The sequence below is a fragment of the Neofelis nebulosa genome, chromosome 17, assembly GCF_028018385.1.
Source record: "Neofelis nebulosa isolate mNeoNeb1 chromosome 17, mNeoNeb1.pri, whole genome shotgun sequence".
In the NCBI taxonomy this organism is placed as follows: Eukaryota; Metazoa; Chordata; class Mammalia; order Carnivora; family Felidae; genus Neofelis; species Neofelis nebulosa.
In genome coordinates this window covers 14,726,394-14,748,326 of record NC_080798.1, presented here as the reverse complement: position 1 = coordinate 14,748,326, position 21,933 = coordinate 14,726,394, and the positions used below count along the sequence as shown (strand labels likewise).

The following is a 21,933-nucleotide window of genomic DNA, read 5'->3' as shown; positions in this document are numbered from 1 at the left end:
GCGCCTGGGTGGCTCAGTCGGTTGAGCATCTGACTTCAGCTCAGGTCATGATCTCACAGTTCATGGGTTTGAGCCCCATGTTGGGCTCTCTGTTGACAGCTCTGAGCTGGGAGCCTGCTTCAGATTGTGTCTCCCTCTCTCTCTGCCCCTCCTCTGCTCTCTCTCTCTCTCAAAAATAAACATTTAAAAAAACACACACAAAACAAACTTGAGACTACAAATACACATTCCTTTCTCAATCACACAGAACATTTATAAAAACTGACCATATATTGGGTTATAAAATAAAGCAGTCTCGACATATTTTAAATGAGTGAAATCATTTACTACAGTCTCTGGCCATACTAAAATCCTGCTGAAGCTCAACTCAGAGATTATTCATTCCTTTGGAAATGGAAAGGCATACTTGGTTGACGAAAACCACAGCAATCTCTAAAGAGACTGGATGTGATGTGATTCTTCATGATGCTATTGGAATCCACTGTGGAGCCTTCGGAAGCAAGTCATGAGAAAAATCTTTAAAGCACATGAATTTAGAATGCCACGCTTTAAGTAAACTAGCCTGTACTTAGACTCCAAAGAAGAGTGAGAGAGAAAAACCAAAGTAAAAAAAATTAAAATAAATTTTAAGGCACAAAACCTCTTTAGATAAAAAGGGACTGAAGAAACCTAACCATAAAAAAAAAATAATAATAAAAATATCAGGGTTTATATTGACTATTTATATTGACTATTTTCCATTAAAAAAAGCAGGGCTTTTTTTGAGGGGAAAAAAAGGGGGGGGTGGGGGAAATGTACAAGACAAGCCTAGAAACAGGCTGTCTTATTAGACAGGAAGGAGTCTCTCAAAGGCCACCAGGGTCATGTTAAAAGGGCTCCAAGAGCCAACTCGAAGAGGTTCGCACTGGCCAATTGATGGGACAATTTGACAGTCAGCAAACATAGTAACAACAGAGGGAAGTACATCAAATATTATAATTCCATGTATTCCTAATCATCATAAAAAAGGAGTCACCTTTGAAAGGACGCTAGGAAACCAACTCATTATTTAGAAAATTAGTGAGCAAAGGAAAAGAATACCTTTAATTTTTTTTAAATGTGAGATTGCTATTATATATTTTTTAAATTTTGTTAAACACTTATTTATTTTTGAGAGAGAGACAGAGGGAGAGGGGGATGGGGCAGAGAGTGAGACACCGAATCCGAAGCAGGCTTTAGGCTCTGAGCTGTCAACACAGAGCCCAACATGGGGCTCGAACCCACAAACTATGAGATCATGACCTGAGCTGAAGTCGGCTGGTCAACCGACTGAGCCACCCAGGCACCCCAATATCTTCAATTTTCTATTTGATCTGTATAACTGAGTAACCAAGTAGTAAATAACGTGGTATTTCTTTTTACAGATGCATCCTAGCTAATAAAGAATAAATGACAGAATTATAATATCACCAATTTACAACGTCTAGTGAATTAAGGGACATAGTAACTGACTATCCATGACTGCTAACATCATTAAAACAAGAAACCCGGATACCACATGCCGATGGACTGAAGAATATTACCATTATCTAGGAAAACAGTCTTGCCAAAAAAAAAAAATTCCCTCAAAAGTTTGATTAAGCTTCTAGACTCAACTATCATTTTACAGGAAATAGGAGACAGTGGAACATGTTCCTCCATATCACCAAGACGCAATCAGCAAAATCCAGATGGTATGAAACTACAGGACAAATGATCTGACTTAATCAAGAAAAAACTGTTAACAACAAAATCAAGAAGAACCTTTAATTTGAAAGAGACTTAAGACTTTTTAAAACAAAAGGCCACACAAAATCAGACTGGAGATGCTCACTCAGACAATAAACCTCTAGAGAAAAACTCTCCTTCAGGGAAGGAAAGGTTTGTGCGTACAGACACAAAACAGGCTTCCGGGACAGCTGGCAAAATCCTAACTCACAACCTGGTGTTTCATATATGTATATCTTAAAACAACTAATCATGCAATCCTTTGTTTTATGTGGTCTTCTGTATTCTTGTCATCCTCTGTTTAAAGAGTAAGAAATGAGGAAAACTTTCAATACAGATCAGAACACGACTGTAAGTAACTCTGGGGAAAACATTCTATACTCCTCACAATAACAATCAGGACCTCGCAGGATCTGGTCCTGGCCTAACTCCCAGACCGCCCTTCCTACCATCCTTCCCATATTCTGTTCTAACCTTCTTACAGCTCCCAGTCACACAGAAATCACTTCCATCTCAGGGCCTCTGTGTCTTCCGCTTAGTCTGAGCAGACAGAATGCTCTGTCCCATATTTGTGGCCCGAAACCTTCCTTCACAGTTCTATGCAAGCATGCCTACTTCAGGACATGCGCTCTGAGCACCCAAGACCTGTTATTCTTTTTTTTTTTTTTAAGTTTATTTTTAATTATTTTTAATGTTTTTTATTTATTTTTGAGAGAGTGCCAGCTGGGGAAGGGCAGAGAGAGGGAACAGAGGTTCTGAAGTGGGCTCTGAGCTGACAGAAGCGAGCCCGATGTGGGGCTTAAACTCAGGAACCTCAAGATCATGACCTGAGCTGAAGTCGGATGCTCAACTGACTGAACCACCCAGGTACCCCGATTTATTTATTTTTGAGAGACAGAGAGAGCAAGCAGGGTAGGGGCAGAGAGAGAGGGAGAGGGAGCAGCCCAAGCAGGCTCCCACTGTCAGTTTAGAGCCCGATGCTGGGCTCGAACTCACAAACCATGAGATCATGACCTACGCTGAAATCAAGAGTCAGACACTTAACCAACTGAGCCACCCAGCCCCCCCCACCCCCAACCAAGCCCTGTCATTCCTACCCCATTACTCCTATATACTTGTCTGCACAGCATGATTCCTGACATTACAGACTTGCTCATGGGCTTGTTTAACCCACGTCTTGCCAACTGCAGGTAAAGTCCACAAGAGCAGGGACTCTTATCAGTCATGTTCATTTCACTGTACAAACAATGCTGAGCAGTGCTTTGCTGGGAGTGGACACTCAATAAATATTTGCTGAATATATGAATGCATTTTTTTAGACACCGGAAACACATGTAGAAATTTAAATGCAAAAGTAGAGCTGGAAAACAGCTGGATGCAAAATACGTGTTAAAAGATCATATTGGGAAAGAAATCAGGCACTCTGCTGAAAGGGGAGGAAATAAGAGAACAAAAATGAGAGGTGACTGGCAACAGATGAAGTTCCTTGGAGAGCCCACGCTGTGATCCTTCCCGGGTCTCAGGCATCTTTATCTAACAGGTCTTGGGTCTCTGAAGGAATTTTCCAAACCACATCTCAGGGGTGTGAGTCATCTCTGACCCTCTCCTGACCCTTTCTGCCGGTTTCTCCCCTACTCACCTGGGTACCATCCACTTGTTTCTTTCCTCACAACCACCCAAGGCTCTTTCTCTTGCTCCAGTAAGGTAATCACATCTGGCTTAGAAATGGACCTTCCTGCTTAAAAAAAAAAAAAAAAAAAAAGATACACGGTATAGAAAAAGAATTTTTTAAATATACAAAACCCCACAAAACAAAACTTTGGTTAAGACCTGGTTAAATTTGTAATAATTTAAAAGTCAAAATGATACTAAGAAAAGACTTCAGAGAAGGGTTGAGAAGATTGTATGAGAGCAGCTAGGTTAGACAAAGGACTTACGTTATTTATTTATTTATTTATTTATTTATTTATTTATTTTTAGGACTTATGTCATTTAAACTCACATAAGGTCTGTCCTTTGAGAAGAAGTACAATTTAGTAGCTGAGAACATGCACCTTCAAGCCAGACTGCCTGGTGAAAACCCTGTCCTGATACCCAGTAGCAACAGGACTCCAGGCAAGCCATCTAAACTGTGTCCATCAGTTTTCCCATCTCTAAAATGGGGATGATAATAATACCTACTTTATAGGGTTGGTATTAAAATTATTTAGTATATGTAAAACACTTCCAACATTGACTAGCATATAGTACTACAAAGTTAATAGTATTTTTATTGTTGTTCTTTATTTTGCCTCCTTAACATTCTAGTTCGTTCTTAATATGTTCATTTCGTGAAAAATACAAACTTTACAGCCTGAAACTACAAAGCAGGTAAAGGAATGTCTGTTAAAGGAAATGGAATGTGTCCGCTTTGGTTTTAAATGAATTTGGTTGACCCAATCAATACCACATAAATCACAGAGGCTCTTTTGATAGAAAAACTCAAAACACTGTTCTTCTTCCAAGTGGGTCAGAAAAAACCCAGAACATCTACAGTAATTCTGAGATCAAACACAATATGAAACCTGTCTTAGAGAATGATCATACAATACATGTCCAAGATTCCTAATTCTGTCCCTTGGTCATTAAGAAAGGGGCAGTGACAGAGAGGGCAAGCATAAGGGAGAAAGTTCAGAGGGGTGGGCAAGACGCAGGCATTTCATGCACATGCCCATTTTCAACCCAACAAATCCCAAACTATTTCCTTTGGGAACAAGAAGGAACTTGGCTTTTTTTTTTTTTTTTTTTTTTTAATGTTTATTTATTTTTGAGAGAGAGTGCGCAAGGTGGAGAGGGGCAGAAAGAGAGGGAGACAGAGAATCCGAAGCATGAAGCCTGATGTGGGGCTCAAACTCAAGAACCATGAGATCATGACCTGAGCTGAAGTTGGACACTTAACCACCCAGGCAGCCCTGAACGCATCTATTTTTTTTTTAATTTTTTTTTAAGGTTTATTCATTTTTCAGAGACAGAGAGAGACAGAGCAGGAGGTGGGAGGGGCAGAGACAGAGAGGGAGACACAGAATCCGAAGCAGGCTCTAGGCTCTGAGCTGTCAGCATAGAGCCCGATGTGGGGCTCAAACTCACAGACCGTGAGATCATGACTTGAGCCGGAGTTGGACACTTAACCGACTGAGCCACCCAGGCACCCCAGAACACATCTATTTCTTAAAACACAGTCCTGAAATTCGTGGTGAAGAAAGCTGATATTCCAGAGAACAGACACTAACAATTTATTAATAATTACAATTGCTCAATACTAATTTTATTGCAAAACGAATTAATCTCTCAAATTAATTAACATCGGGGGAAATAGTCTTACCCAGTGAGAGCAGGTGGCTATAGTTCTCCAACATCACGTCCCTGTACAAAGCCCTCTGAGCAGGGTCCAGACACGCCCACTCTTCCTGGGAGAAGCTGATGGCCACGTCCCTGAATGACACAGATCCCTGAAACTACACACACACATGCATCATGGTGAAACCGAAGGAAATTATTTCAAGGGGAACACAGAGCGGGGCGAAGAACCACACTGCAGGAAAGGAGTGACTGGGAACTGCGCAGGGTGCCTGCAAGTTCTTGCGGTGTCCCGCTGCTGCAGAGCAAACTTCTTGTGTGCCGTGGGATAACCTACTTACCCCGGCACGTCTGGAATGGATAAAGAAAATGTAGTCATATTTCAAGGAGAGGAGATACCAACTTACATAGGCCATGTTTTTAGAATGACAAAATTGGTCCATTTTCCTCATGCTTCCACTCCTAGAGAGAATAAGAGAAGGGCTTAAGCCAAGCTGTGCCTTGGTGCTAAGTGACTTAAATTAATACAAAAATCTTTTTGGGGAGCCCGAGTGGCTCAGTCGGTTAAGCGTCTTACTTTTGGGTTCAGCTCAGGTCATGATCTCACGGTTCGTGACTCTGAGCCCCATATTGGGCTCTGTGCTGACAATGGGGAGCCTGCTTGGGATTCTCTCTCTGCCCCTCCCTGTCTCTCTCTCTCTCTCTCTCTCTCAAAATAAATAAACTTAATAAAGAAAATAGGGGTGCCTGGGTGGCTCAGTCGGCTGAGTGTCCGACTTCGGCTCAGGTCATAATCTCGCGGTTTGTGGGTTGGAGCCCCACGTCGGGCTCTGTGCCGACAGCTCAGAGCCTGGAGCCGGCTTCGGATTCTCTGTCTCCCTGTCTCTGCCCCTCCCCAACTCACTCTCTCTCTGTCACTCTCTCAAAAATAAACATTTAAAAAAATAAAAACAATACAATTTGTTCTTCCATTTCTATGTTCCAAGTACTTCCTAAAATCCCTCTTCTGTCCCTCTCTGCTTCACACGCTCTCCTTTTCCCTCTCTCCCGTCCGCCATACAAATTGGCATCAAATGCGAGGAGTCCGGACAAAATCAAGCTCTCCCCTCAAGCCACAAGGAACACGTTGTCCTCCAAAATATCTCAACAAGCGGGATCCTCCGTTCTCTGGATATGTGACTAGGCCTGGGACAACTGGGCTACTCATCCCACTCTGTGCAGATTCTCCTCCCTTGGTCCCACCTTTCAGGACTGAGAAGGGGTCACATTATCCGAATCGGAACCTCTCTGTGAACTCAGGACTGGGAGAAGTGGGGCAAGAAAACTGGAAAGGATGTAGATGGAACACTCGGCAGTGTTCGGTTTTCTAAGTCCAACAAAGCCAACTGGTTAAATACAGCAGGGCGTCCACGTAATGGAATACTAAGTAGGAAAAATCAGGTTACAAAATAGGATGCAGAATATGACCATGTCTGTAAAATATATGTGTGTATAGGGGTGCCTGTGTGGCTCATTTGGTTGAGTGACCGACTCGATTTTGGCTCAGGGCACGATCTCACCGTTCGTGAGATCAAGCCCTGCGTCAGGCTCCATGCTGACAGCAAAGAGCTGTTTTGGAATTCTCTCTCTCTCCCTCTGCCCCTCCCCCCACTCATGCTCGCTCGCTCACTCTCTCTCTCAAAATAAATAAACATTTAGGGGTGCCTGGGTGGCTCAGTCAGTTAAGCATCTGACTCTTGGTTTCGGCTCAGGTCATGATATCACGGTTTCGTGGGTTCGAGCCCTGCATCGGGCTCTGCACTGACAGCGTGGCACCTGCTTGGGATTCTCTCTCTCCCTCTCTCTCTAACCCGCCCCTACTCGTCCTGTCTCTGTCTCTCTCAAAATAAATCAATAAACTTTAGGGAAAAAAAAAAGTATATCTAATTTCAAACATAGTATCCTGTCATTAGTAAAAAGAACTCACAAGTTTTACTTTCATATTCAGGATATGAATCTGAACTAAGACAATTAACCTCTGAGTGCCTCTGTCTCCTCATTAGTAAAACAGGAATAGAGTAAGGAGCACAGAGGGTCGTCAGGAAGAATACTAAGAAAATTCAATGAAAATGCACAATGACACACATGAACTGCTTGATATGTGCCATCATTATTATTGAGGATAAAGATTACATTTGTTAAAGGAACTCTATTGTTTCCCTTTTTCTCGTGTAAATCATATAATAAAATGTGGTGTAAGGCCTGCTCTTTCTTAGAATGCTACCCTGAAACATTCAGAGCCTAGCCTGGAGAATGTAATTCTTTTTTCTTTTTTATTTATTTATTTTTTTTTTAATTTTTTTTTTTTTCAACGTTTTTTATTTATTTTTGGGACAGAGAGAGACAGAGCATGAACGGGGAAGGGGCAGAGAGAGAGGGAGACACAGAATCGGAAACAGGCTCCAGGCTCCGAGCCATCAACCCAGAGCCTGACGCGGGGCTCGAACTCACGGACCGCGAGATCGTGACCTGGTTGAAGTCGGACGCTTAACCGACTGCGCCACCCAGGCGCCCCTCTTTTTTCTTTTTTAATGTTTATTTATTTTTGAGGCAAGAGCACAAGCAGAGGAGGGGCAGAGAGAGAGGGAGACACAGAATCCGAAGCAGGCTCCAGGCTCTGAGCTGTCAGCACAGAGCCCAATGCAGGGCTCAAACTCACAAACTGTGAGATCATGACCCGAGCCGAAGTCGGATGCTTAACTGACTGAGCCACCCAGGTGCCCCCATATATCACATATTCCTAATGTCCCTGTTGTATAGAAGGTGAGAGGAATGAGGTAAAATGACCACGCATAAACAAGAGCTAAAACATATCAAACACTTGCTGTATGCCTGGCACTGCTCCAAGGGGCTTTATACACATTAACTCACTTAAAACAGCTTTTTTTTTTTTTTTAACATTTATTCATTTTTAATGAGATAGAACAGAGCGTGAACAGGGGAGGGGCAGAAAGAGAGGGAGACAGAATCCAAAGCAGGCTCTGAGCTGTCAGCACAGAGCCGGACACGGGGCTCGAACTCACTGACCAGGAGATCATGACCTGAGCCAAAGTCGGACACTCAACTGACTGAGCCACCCAGGCGCCCCACACATTAACTCATTTAACATTCATTACAAACCTGAGACAGCCAGGAAGCAAACCAATATTCCAACCCAGGCACTCTGGATCCACAGCCCTTAGTTTCAACCACACGACACTGCTTCCCAAGGTCCACACAAAAAGAAGCCCCAAACACAACTCAAGCTGCCAAACTTCCACAAGATGTGGCCAGCAATGCAAATTTCAACTGATGGAACTTGCTAGAAAAATCCTGGCTCTTACTGATACCACCTCCTGTTGCTATCACTTCTCCCATTTCTGAAAGCCTCACATACTGAATGAAATAAGCTAATGATCTCTGTTCTGCCCTTGCTTTGAAAAGCAGGCCCTTAAGAGCAAAAGATATAAGGTGTGTGGTTCCACTTAAACACTAATCTCTTTCTTACCAAATCAGAGTCCCGAAAATAAAGCTTTAACATCAATCGCTGGAGGCTTATTTCCGTGTCATCTTAGAAAAACAGAGTGCCCAAGCAGATGTGAAAAATTTACCCAATGGCTAAGTGAGTAGTAAGTGAAGAAGTGAGGGCAATGGGGGACCAAATGGCGGGGTATCAATTTGCACGTCTCCCCTACATTTCCTGAAAGTTTACTGGAACCTATATATTCTAAAACCAAAAAAAAAAACCAAAAACCTTTTTTTTTTTCTTAAGCAAAATAAATCACGAACTCACCCTTGACTTTAGATGTACAGCAATAATACTCTCATCCTCCTGGGGGTCCTTCTTTGGGATAATGGTAACGACTCTGGGGAAGGAGAAGGAGATGGAAAGCATGAGACCCCAGGCTTTTCTTGGGAGTGCAGACTAAATCTGAAAGCACACTCCAGGGCCACACCTCCCTTATTTCGCACCAAAAGGGGCGGAAGTAAAAGGAGGAATCAGTCTCCCTGGTCCCTGGAAGCTGGTCCCTGGGGACAGAACTCGGAGAATGCGGCGGGTCTCAGTAAGTAGCTGCCCTCGTGGGGGCCCCAAAGAGGCACTTCCAGCTCTAATATTCCCATCCCAGGTCCAGGTCTGGACTCTCCTGAGGAAACTTCCATTCTAGGCTCAGTATCTGACCTCCCTACAGGGGCCACTGCTCTGCTGCAGCCACGTGGCTGGGAGAGAAGACGAAGGAAGCAGCGGGCCAATGGTCCCACTGACACACACACGTCCACAGCAAAGCACTACTCAGTGTCCACACGCCTCCTCTCCCCTCACCGCAGCACAAGGCGCGCCCCCAAGCACAGACTCCCACATTCCTCGTCCGCCACTCGCGCTCGCACAATCCCCCTCCTCGCTGCACGCTCGCACACGGGCCGCCGAGGCGCCTTCGCGTGCCTGTCAGCGCCCCGTCCTGAGGTCCTCTCTCTGCCCACCCACACTGGCAGTCCCTCCGGCTGGGGTCCTGATGAGCACAGGCAGCCACTGGTTTCTTCCTCCACCTTAGGGCCTCACCCTACCAGGACAACGACCCCCGCATGCCAGAAGTGGCCGCTAACTCGGCGTTGTGGCCGCTGGGAAATGCAGTCCCAAAGAGGAAATGACTCAGAAGCCTAGGGTTGGGCGGATCGATTGATCCCGGCAGGCAACCTGGGCCCGCCCCTAAGGGTGCCCAGGGATTTGTGGGAATTCCAGTCTCCCTGAGTGCGCAGCCGCAGGCTGCTGCTGACTGAGGATTTGCCTGGAAGGAGTATTGCTGCGTCTTAGACCGTCGGTGTAACTTACTTTTCTCTTAGTGGAGAAGAATGCAAATGAACACAACTATTAAAGAAGGTGGAATATTATATATGGAAAACCCAAAAGACTCCACCAAAAAACTCAGAATAAATGGATTTAGTAAAGTTGCAGGATACAAAATCTACATACAAAACTTGATTATGTTTCTGTACGCTAACCACAAACCGAAAAACAAATTAAGAAAAAAAAATCCCATTCACAATAGCATTAAAAACAATACAAACTTAGGAACAAATGTAACTAAGGAGGTGCATAAGCTACACTTGATGAAAGAAATTGAAGAAGACACAAAAAATAAATGGAAGGACATCCCATGTTCCTGGATTAGAAGAATTAATATTGGGGGCGCCTGGGTGGCGCCGTCGGTTAAGCGTCCGACTTCAGCCAGGTCACGATCTCGCGGTCTGTGAGTTCGAGCCCCGCGTCAGGCTCTGGGCTGATGGCTCGGAGCCTGGAGCCTGTTTCTGAGTCTGTGTCTCCCTCTCTCTCTGCCCCTCCCCCGTTCATGCTCTGTCTCTCTCTGTCCCAAAAATAAATAAAAAACGTTGAAAAACAATTTTTTAATAAAAAAATAATAAAAAAAAAGAAGAATTAATATTGTTAAAATGTCCATACCACCCAAAGAGATCTACACATTGGATGGAGTCCCTAACAATGTTCCAGTGGCATTTTTCACAAAAAATAGGGGGAAAAAAATCCTACAATTCATATGGAAGCACAAAAGACTTCGAATAGCCAAAGCAATCTTGAGCAAAAAGAGTAAAGTTGGAGACATCACACTTCCTTACTTCAAATTATATTATAAAGCCGTAGTAATCAAACACTATGGTGCTGATAAAAACAGAACATAGATCAATGGAACAGAATAGAGAGCCCAGAAATAAACCCATACATATACAATCTTCAACAAGGGAGCCAAGAGTACATAAGGGGAGAAGGATAGTTTCTTGGATAAATGGTGCTGGGAAAACAGGATATCCATATGCAAAAGAATTAAAATCAACTCAAAATGGAGTAAAGAAACATAATACCTAAAACCACAAAACCCTAGAAGAAAACAGAGAAAAAGCTCCTTGGTATTGGTCATGACAATGATTTCTCGGCTATAACACCAAAAGCACAAGTAACAAAAGGAAAATAAAAAAGTGGGACTAATTTAAACTCAAAAGCTTCTTCATAGCAAAAGAAACAATCAACAAAATGAAAAGGAAAACTATGGATTGGGAAAAAATATTTGTAAACCATATTATAATACAGGGTCAATATCAAAAAAAAAAGTCCTATAATTCAATAGCTCAAATATATATATTTGATTTAAAAATGGACAAAGGACCTGAATAGACATTTCTCAAAGAAGGCATATAAATGATCAACAGGTACATGAAAGGATGCTCAACACCACTAATCATCAGGCAAATCAGAACCCAATGAGATATTACCTCACATCTGTTAGAATGGCTATTATTAAGAGAAGAAAAGATAATAAGTGTTAGTGACGATGTGGAGAAGAGGGAATCTTTGTGCGCTGCTGGTGGAAATGTAAATTTCCAGTGTGCAGTCACTGTGGAAAACAGGATGGAGGGATGTTCAGTGTGGCATATATATACAATGGAATATTATTCATCCTTTAAAAAGAAGGAAATCCTGCCATTTGTGACAACATGGGTAAACCTGGAGGAAATTATGCTAAGTGAAATAAGACAGAGAAAGACAAATATTCTCTTATACCTGGAACTGAAAATAGTGAAAAAAAATCATAGATGCAGAGAGTAAAATTGTGGTTGCCAGGGGCTTGGGGAGGGGGAAACAGGGAGGCGATGGTCAAGCGGTACAAAGTTACAGTCATGCGGGACGCCTGGGTGGCTCAGTCGGTTAGGCGGCCGACTTCGGCTCAGGTCACGATCTCGTGGTCCGTGAGTTCGAGCCCCGCGTCGGGCTCTTTGCTGACAGCTCAGAGCCTGGAGCCTGTTTCAGGTTCTGTGTCTCCCTCTCTCTCTGCCCCACCCCTTTTCATGCTCTGTCTCTCTCTGTCTCAAAAATAAATATAATAATAATAATGCAGGAGGAAACTTGGTAGGTGACGGATATGTCTATGACTTTGATGATGGTGATGGTTTCACAGATGTATACTTATCCTCAAACTCGTAGAGTTGTATACATTAAATACGTGCAGCTTTTTACCTGTTGATCATACCTCAATAAAGTAATTTTTAAAGTAATTGTACTAATTCACACTCTTGTGGAAAGTACAGAGGAGTTCCCATTGTTTTTCATCCACGTCAGTACTTGGCATTTTCTTTCTTTCTTAGTGTAGCCATTCTGACGTGTGAGTAGCAGTCTCTTTGAGCAACTTTTCCCGTGTTTACTGACCTGTAGACTATCCTCTTTAGTGAAGTGGCTTAGCGCATTTTTGGCCCCTTTTTTCTTTTGAGATGTATTTTTCTTACTGATTTTTAGAAGTTTTTTTTCATATATTGTGGATATAAATCCCATATCAGATATATATATATATATATATATATATATATATATATATATGTAATATCTATTGAAAATATCTTCTCTCATTCTTTGAGTTGATTTTTCACTCCCTTAATGTTATTTGATGAAAACTGTTCTTGATTTTAATATATTACAACTTGCAATATTTTAATTTTATGGTTAATGTTTCCTGTGTCCTGTTAAAAATATCTTTGTGTCTTCCAAGGTCAAGAAGGTATTCTCCATTCCCTCTAAAATTTTTATTTTACATTGCAGAGTCTCCAACTATCTGGAATGGATTTGGGGCAGCATCATTGCATTGCAGTAGATTGTCATAAAATCAAGTCACCACATATGTATGAGCCTATTACTGGACTCTGTTCTGTTCCACTGCTCCATTTGTCCTGGCGTTGGTATCTCGCTGTCTTAAACACTGTAGCTCTATAACAGATCTTTAAAAATGGCAGCAAAAGTCCTCCAGCTTTATTATTCTTCTGTAAATTTACCTTGGTGATTTGGGGCCCTTTGCATTTTCAGAATGCAGTTTTAGAATCAGCTTGTCAATTTCCACAAAATTTTCTGTAATTTTTAATCAGTACTGCATTAAACACATTTGGAGAAATTTTTATATATTTACAATATTGAGCCTTCTAGTCCATGAATGCTATATTCTTTCTTATTTAGGGCTTCTTTAATTTCTTACAGGAATCTTGTGTTTTTCAGTGTAGTGGACTTGTTCATTTTGTTAGATTCATTCTAAGGTATTTGTCGTATTTTAATGTAAATGGTATGATGTCTTCTATTTCTTACTTATCGCAGGTATATAGAAGTACAGTAGGCTTTTATTTATTGACATATACATAACAACATTGCTAAATCCATGAATTCTAAATTTATGTGGATTGTGTACCTAGAAAACCCAAAGCAAGTATATGATTTGCAAGTAATAACAGTTTCAGTCTTTTCTAATTCGTATGTCTTTTACTTCTTTTTCTCACCTTATTTCAATAGCTAGGACCTCCAGTAAAATTTCAAATAGAGGTTGTAACAGCAGACATCTTTGTTTTAACCCTAATGTTAGGGGGATCATTTAAACATTTTGATATTGAGTATGGTGTTTGTTGATTTGTTTGGCGGGGTGGGGGCGGGGGGACGTGAAGAGATATCCCTCAACAGACTCAGGAAGTTGCCCTCTGGTTTCAGTTTTCTACAGGTTTCATCATAAATGGGTCTTGCGTATTGTCAAATGTTCTTTACTTTTTTATTTACCAAGAGGATTGTATAATTTTTGTTTTTCTTCATTAGTGTGGTAAAATGCATTGAATGTTAAAAATACATTTCATTCCTGGAACAAACCTCATTTGCTCATGATGTAATATCCTTTTATATATCACTGGATTTGATTTGCTAATATTTTGTTAAATATTTTTGCATCTGTGATTATGACAGCTTGGTCTATATTGTTTTCTTTAATATCCTCATGAGATTTCAGAATCAAGTTTATTCCAGACACACACAAAAAAGTTGGGAAGTGTTCCCCTTTTATGTTTTCTGCGGGAATTTTTGCAAGACTGATGCAATTTCTTCCATTGTGTTTAGACATAGGGTTTTCTTTATGATAAACTTTTATTGTTTTAAGTTTATTTATTTTGAAAGGGGGGGGGCATGAGTTGGGAGAGGGGCAGAGAGAGAGAGGAGGGAGAACACCCCAAGCAGGTTCCATGCTGTGAGCACAAGCCTGATGGCAGGGATTGATTCCAAGAACCATGAGATACAATACTTTTTTTTTTAAGTTTATTTTTATTTATTTTGAGAGAGAAATAGACAGCAGATGGGCAGGAGCAGAGAGAGAGGGAGGCAGAATCCCAAACAGACTCCGTGCTGTCAGTGCAGAGCCCAATGCGGTGCTTGAACTCATCAACCATGAGATTATGACCTGCACCAAAATTAAGAGTCAGTCGCTTAGCCGAACCACCCATGCGCCCCAAGATATGATAAATTTTTAAACAGACTACTCAGATTTTCTGTGTCTTCTTCCACTAGTGAATTTGCAAAGTTTTTTCAATGAATTTGTCTATTTCACCTGATTGTCCAATTTACCACCTTAACATTTTTCATAATACCTTACATTTTTAATGTCTGTATAATCTATATTAATGCCTCTTTTTTCATTCCTGATATTGTTCATTTGTGTTTCCTCTCTTTTTGTTTTGCACTAACTAATTTCATAAGTAGTAAGATTTTTGATGTAGTTTTTCTCTATTGTACATTTGTTTCTACTTCACTGATTTCTGCCCTTTATTATTTCTTTCCTTCTAATTTGTTTAGGCTTGATGTGATAGCCGTTTTCTAGTTTCATGAGATTTGGAGACTGAATTCTAAGCAGGAAGGTTTTTATTGCACCTCGTAAACAGATGTAAAAGTCCTTATAGAAATGCCAATGATGGGTGCCTACGTGGCTCAGTCAGTTAAGTGTCCAACTTCGGCTCAGGTTATGATCTCACAGTTTGTGGGTTCAAGCCCCGTGTTGGGCTCTGTGCTGATAGCTCAGAGCCTGGAGCCTGCTTTGGATTCTGTGTGTGTGTCTCTTTCTCTGTCCCTACCCTGCTCCTGCTCTCTCTCTCTCTCAAATAAATAAACATTAAAAAATTAAATATATATAAAAAAGAAATACCAATAAATTGTGGTGCTTGGGTGACTCAGTCAGTTAGGTGTCTGACTTCAACTCAAGTCATGATCTCACAGTTCATGAGTTTGAGCCCCACACGGGGCTCTCTGCTGTCAGTGCAGCGCCTGATTTGGATCCTCTGTCTCCCTGTCTCTCTGCCCCCCATCTCTCTCGCAAATATAAATAAACATTTAAGAAAAAAAGAAATCCCAATAAATCACAAAAAAATTAAAAAAGATATCAAAACCAAATAGGGTTTGTTCAAGAAATTTAAAAATGTAACATCCTTAGCAAACTAAGAAGAGAAGAAAAGTTCCTTATTCTTACAATAACATCTAAAATTTCTACAGCAGCAGGGGTGCCTGGATGGCTCAGTTGGTTAAACATCTGACTCTTGATTTCAACTCTCTCAAAAATGAATAAACTTTAAAAAAATAAAATTTCTACAGCAAATCACAATTAATGATGAATTATTATAATTAAGGGTAAAAAATTGAAAGCTTTCCCCACTAAGATCAGAATTAAGCAAGTATGCCCACCCTCATCACTTTGTTGAGGTTCTACCCAATGCATTTAAGGCAAGACACATGTATAAAAGACATAGATTGGGTGAAAATAAATAAACTTGTTATTATTCACAGATAACATGGTCATGCACATAGAAAATAAAATGGAATCTAAAGGTACATACCATAATTTAGCAATGTTGCTGGATTCAGAGTCAAAGCTGATTTTATTTCTATGTACTTTCTAAAAACTACCAACAAAGAAACTTTAAAAGTGATGCCATTTAGGAGTGCTTGACTGGCTTAGTCAGTGGAGCATGTGACTCTTGATCTCAGGGTTGTAAGTTTGAGCCCTACATTGGGTTTAGAGATGACCTTAAAAATATCTTCTTTAAAAAGTTATGCCATTTAAGATAGCATCAAAAACGTCAAATATCTAGGAAAATATCTAATAATGTGTAAGACTTCCACACTGAAAACCACAAACCATTCCTGAGAAAAATGAACTAAGAACCAAATAAATGGGGGGTATACTATGTTTATGGATTGAAATCTCCATTTTAGAACATCAATTCTCCTAAATCGACATATACATCAACGCAACCCCAGGCAAAATTCCAGCAGGATTATTCATGAAGATCTATAAGCTGATTCTAAAAATGTATGTGGAGGGGCGCCTGGGTGGCGCAGTCGGTTAAGCGTCCGACTTCAGCCAGGTCACGATCTCGCGGTCCGTGAGTTCGAGCCCCGCGTCAGGCTCTGGGCTGATGGCTCGGAGCCTGGAGCCTGTTTCCAATTCTGTGTCTCCCTCTCTCTCTGCCCCTCCCCCGTTCATGCTCTGTCTCTCTCTGTCCCAAAAATAAATTAAAAAGTTGGAAAAAAAATATTTAAAAAAAAAATGTATGTGGAAACGAAAAGAGCAAAGAATGGCTAAGGCAAAACTGAAGAAAAAGAACAAAGCTGGAGGGTCTATTACAAAGCCATTATAACTATGATAGCACGACTGCGGTACAAGGATAGACAAATAGAGCAATGGAAAAGAGTGGAGAAGTCTACGAACTTACCTGCAAGTATATCCCACCTGATTTATGACAGAAGAGACATGGAAGTGCACTGGGGGTACAAAAATGGTGCTTGGATGGGTTGGGTATCCATAAGAAAAGAAAGTCTTTGATGTCTACCTCACCCACAACAATGAGACCACACATGTCATATATATATACGCATATATATATATATATATATATATATATGCATAAACAAGAAAGTTTTATTTTTTTTTTTAATTTTTTAAAAAAAAATTTTTTTAACGTTTATTTAATTTTGAGACAGAGAGAGACAGAGCATGAACGGGGGAGGGGCAGAGAGAGAGGGAGACACAGAATCGGAAACAGGCTCCAGGCTCTGAGCCATCAACCCAGAGCCTGACGCGGGGCTCGAACTCACGGACCGCGAGATCGTGACCTGAGCCGAAGTCGGACGCTTAACCGACTGAGCCACCCAGGCGCCCCTAAACAAGAAAGTTTTAGATGGAAGCAGATAAGACTATGATCATGACCTTGGAGTATGCAAAGATTTGCTCAACAGGAAACCAAAGGCACAAACTTAAAGGGAAAAATAATACAACGGACTACTTTAAAATTAAGAAATTCTGCCAAAACATCTACCTAACTTCTTTCATTTGTACCATTCCTTCAATTAAGTAATTTGGTGCCCCCGCCCCCCAAAAAGAAGAAATTCTATTTATAATATACATGGATAGGAAAGAATGGGAGAAGATACAATGGATTCATACTGAGACTATGTGAAGACCTCTTAACAATATATAAGAAAAAGAGAGGTAATCAATAGAAAAACAAGGCAACATTTTGAAAAAGAACGTCATAAAAGAAGACAGCCAAGAGGCCAACAAGCATAAAGAGTCTTAACTTCAGTAGTCACAGGGGAATGAAAATTAAAATCACAGTGTGATATCACTACACACTTATCAGCATGGCCAAAATGGGGGGAAAACAGACAATATCAAATGTCGGGGGAATGTATATACATATTACATATACATTTATTTATTACATACATTATATATATATATATTTATATTATATATATATATATATATATATATATATATATATTTAATTGTATAAAGAAAGAGCACACACAAGCAGGGGAGAAGGGCAGAGGGAGAGAGAGAAAGAATCTCAAGCAGGCTCCACACTCAGCATGGAGCCCCATGTGAGGCTCCATCCCACAGCCCTGGGATCATGACTGAGCCAAAATCAAGAGTCAGGCACTCAACCAACTGAGCCACCCAGTTGCCCTTGCTGGGGGACTATTTGGAGCAACAGAATCCTCATACAATGCTGGTGGAAATATCAATTCATTGTTACAACCACTTTGGAAAACTGTTTGGTATTGTCTGTGAAAGCTAAAATATGCCTTCCAAACAAGGCGGCACTTTTCGCTATATTCTCAGAAGAATTTCATGTATAAATGTCCCAAAAGACATGTACAAACATATTTACCACAGCCCTACTCTAATAGCCAAGTCTGGAAACAAGCCGAATGAACATGTACGCTAGAAGGATTAAGTTGCCTTGTATTCACACAATGGAAGAATACGCAGATATGAGAATAAAAGAACTTCAACTACAGGGGTGCCTGATTAGCTCAGTCAGTAGAGCATGGGACTTTGATCTTGGGGTCATGAGTTCGAGCCCCGCCTTTGGTGTAGAGATTACTTAGAAATAAAAACCAAAAAAAATCTTTTAAAAACCCCCACAAAACCCTCAACTACACACAATAACATGTGAGTTTCAGAGTCACAATGTTGATCGCTTCTCGGCCTTTTGGCTAAGATCAAGTGCAGAGTCACAATGTTGAACCACAGAAGTCAGGTGCAATGTACATACTGCTTGACTCCATCTACACAGAGCTGGAATACAGTCATACTAACCTATAGTGTTAGAAATCTGGGTAGTGGAGGGGCTCCACGTGGTATGAAATACCACGTTTTCTTTATCCCTCCATCCAATGATGGATGCATAGATCATTTCCACTTCTTGGCTATTGTAAATGTTGTAATGCACATGTAAATGTAATGCACCTCTTCAAGATAGTGATTTTTTTTTTTTTGATGCATACCCAGAAGTGGAATTGCTGGATTGTGTAGTAGTTCTATTTTTAATTTTTTAAAGAATCTCCTTGGGACTCCTGGGTGGCTCAGTTGGTTAAGCATCCGACTTTGGCTCAGGTCATGATCTCACTGCTCACGAGTTCAAGCTCCGCATCAGGATCTGTACTGACAGCTCGGAGCCTGGGGCCTGGAGCTTCCTCAGATTCTGTCTCCATCTGCTCCTCTCCGGCTCACTCTCTCTCTCTCACAAATACAAAATAAAACATTAAAAAAAAAAAAAAAGAAATCTGGGTAGTGGTTACTTCTGGGATTAGTGGCTTCATTATGGCATAAAATTGGATCCTGGGATATTGGCATTAGTCTGTTGTTAATCTCGGTTTTGATTTCATCAGAAAGTGCAAATTGTGAAAATATAAGTCGGTACACTTATGATTTGGGCTTCTTTCCTTATGAATGTTATACTGCCATAAGATTTATGGGGGAAGAAAAGACATCAGGTCGAGCAAGCAAGAGCCTGGAACTTTTATAAATCTCATCTGTGCTGGAAGCTGGCACAGAAATAACAAGACAACAAAGATAAGTGTTTTCCTGGGGACTGTAATGACCTCAGAACAGGAAAATGTCAAATGCATAAAAATATATGCAAATTAAATTTTTTTTAATGTTTATTTATTTTTGAGACAAAGAGAGACAGCACGAATGGAGGAGGGGCAGAGAGAGAGGGAGACACAGAATCCAAAGCAGGCTCCAGGCTCTGAGCTGTCAGCACAGAGCCTGACGAGGGGTTTGAACCCATGAACTGTGTGATCGTGACCTGAGCTGAAACTGACTGAGCCACCCAGGTGCCCTAAGCATGAAGTCTTCTTGATTCTCCCTTTCTCTCTCTGTCCCGCTCCCCCACTTGTGCATGCTCGTTCTCTCTCTCTCTCTCTCTCTCTCTAAAATAAAAATAACATAAAGACCTTCTCTGATGACAAAATAAGAGAATTTACCACTAACAGATCTTTACTGGAAGGAAAGTTAAAGGAAGTTCTTCAAATAGAAGAAAAATGATATCAGATGGAAACCTAGATTTACACAAAAAATGTAAGCTGCGAATGGGAAAAATGTAGGTAAACGTAAAAGCGGTTTTTGTCATCATTAATTTCTTTAAAATATTATTTTTAAAATAAAAATTATGGGGCACTTGTGTGGCTCTGTTCGTTAAGAGTCTGACTTCGGCTCAGGTCATGATCTCACTGTTTGTGAGTTTCAGCCCGGCGTCGGGCTCTGTGCTGACAGCTCAGTTTCCGTGTCTCCCTCTCTCTACCGCTCCCCCACTCAAACTCTGTCTGTCTGTCTCTCTGTCTCTCTCCCTCAAAAATAAATAAACATTAAAAAACCTTTTTTTTTTTAAAGAAAGAAAGGAAAGAAGGAAGGAGGAAGGAAGGAGGAAGGAAGGAGGAAGAAGGAGGGAAGGAAGGAGGGAAGGAAGGAAGGAAGGAAGGAAGGAGGAAGGAAGGAAAAGAAACCACAGGCTGGAAGGAAATAGTCACATTAACTTGTATCCAGAATATATAAACAACTCTTGAAATCTGTAAGAATACAAACAACTCCGTTTTATTTATTTATTTTTTTAACTTTTTTTAACGTTTATTTATTTTTGAGACAGAGAGAGACAGAGCATGAACAGGGCAGGGGCAGAGAGAGAGGGAGACACAGAATCTGAAACAGGCTCCAGGCTCTGAGCTGTCAGCACAGAGCCCGATGCGGGGCTCGAACTCACGGACCACGAGATCATGACCTGAGCCGAAGTCGGACACTCAACCGACCGAGCCACCCAGGCGCCCCAAACAACTCTGTTTTAAAATGAGCAAAATATCAGTCACTTCCCAAAAATAAATGGTCAATGAACATTTGAATAAATGTTCAACACCATCAGACATCAGGAAACATAAAACCACAGTAAGGTATCACTATATAACTACTCAAATTGTTAAAATTGAAAGGAAGGAAATTGTTAAAATTGATCAGGAAGCACTGGACCTCTCCTGTACTGCGGGCAGGAGTGTGAAATGCTAACACCCACTTTGGGGGATAGTTCAGCAATTTCTTATAAAATATAATTACCATACAACTCAACAATTTCGCTTCTATGTATTTATCCAAGAGAAATGAAAAAGTACGTCCATACAAAGACTTATACATGATGTTCATAGGAACTTTGTTCATAATAGCCAAAAGTTGGAAACAACTCAGTGACTAGATAAATAAATTATGGTAGAGTCACAGAATAGAACACTGTTCAGCAATGAACAATGATATGATTGAACAGAATTCTGCTCAAGAATGGACAACTGACACAATTACAATAAATCTCAAAAAAACATTTTGCTGAACAAATAAGCCAGGCACAAGAGAGCACGTATTGTATGATTCCACTTATATGAAATTCTAGAAGAGTCAAAATTAATCTATAGTGACAGAAAGCAGATCAATGTTTGCCTAGTTGCCTGTAGCTGGGAAAGAAGGTGCAATTGACTGCAAAGGAACATGACAGAACATTTCGGGATGGTGTAAATGTTTTATATCTTGACTGTAGTGTTGGTTACATGAATGTATACATTGGGCAAAATGCACTGACCTTATAATGGTCAATGCATTTATAATTGTGCTTTTTCCTGTCTGTGGATTATACTGCAATAAAATTGACTTAAACAGGGGAGCCCGGGTGGCTCAGTTGGCTAAGCGTCCAACTTCAGCTCAGGTCATGATCTTGCGGTTCATGAGCTCAAGCCCCGCGTTGGGCTCTGTGCTGACAGTGTGGAGCCTGCAGCCTGTTTCAGATTCTGTATCTCCCTCTCTCTGCCCCTCCCCTGCTTGCGCTCTGTCTCTCTCTCTCTCAAAAATGAACATTAAAAAAAATTTTAATAAAATAAACGTAGAAGGAAAAAGCAATCGAAATATCTCTATTAGGCAAATAAACCACTAATAAGCACTACAGACAAGATCCACAGATGGATGCTACTATTACCGGGCAAAAGTATGAGGAAACAATATTTGTATAGTCTCAAAGTATCTTCCTTAATACACTTATTAATTACAAAGGGAGGGGCGCCTGGGTGGCTCAGTCGGTTGAGCTGAGTGTCCAATTTCAGCTCAGGTCATCATCTCACGCTTCGTAGGTTCGAGCCCCGCGTCGGGCTCTGTGCTGACAACTCAG

General features: G+C 40.9%; 1 protein-coding gene across 5 annotated transcripts in view; it reads right to left on the bottom strand.

The window, feature by feature from the left end:
- The window catches only part of LOC131500469 (zinc finger protein 780A-like), a 45,559-nt gene that overhangs the window by 10,108 nt on the left and 13,518 nt on the right, over positions 1–21,933 (bottom strand). The window contains exons 1-5 of one of the 5 annotated variants that reach the window (XM_058709749.1): positions 9,664–9,748; positions 8,894–8,966; positions 5,490–5,544; positions 5,108–5,240; positions 3,386–3,484 (exon numbers count right to left, since the gene is read on the bottom strand). In XM_058709749.1, coding sequence (XP_058565732.1) covers positions 3,386–3,484; positions 5,108–5,240; positions 5,490–5,534 — 277 coding nt within the window. In that variant the 5' untranslated portion in view covers positions 5,535–5,544; positions 8,894–8,966; positions 9,664–9,748. Of the gene's footprint in view, positions 1–3,385; positions 3,485–5,107; positions 5,241–5,489; positions 5,545–8,893; positions 8,967–9,579; positions 9,749–21,933 lie in introns of those variants that run through there. The other 4 variants (XM_058709747.1, XM_058709748.1, XM_058709745.1 and 1 more) reach the window with 4 other exon arrangements.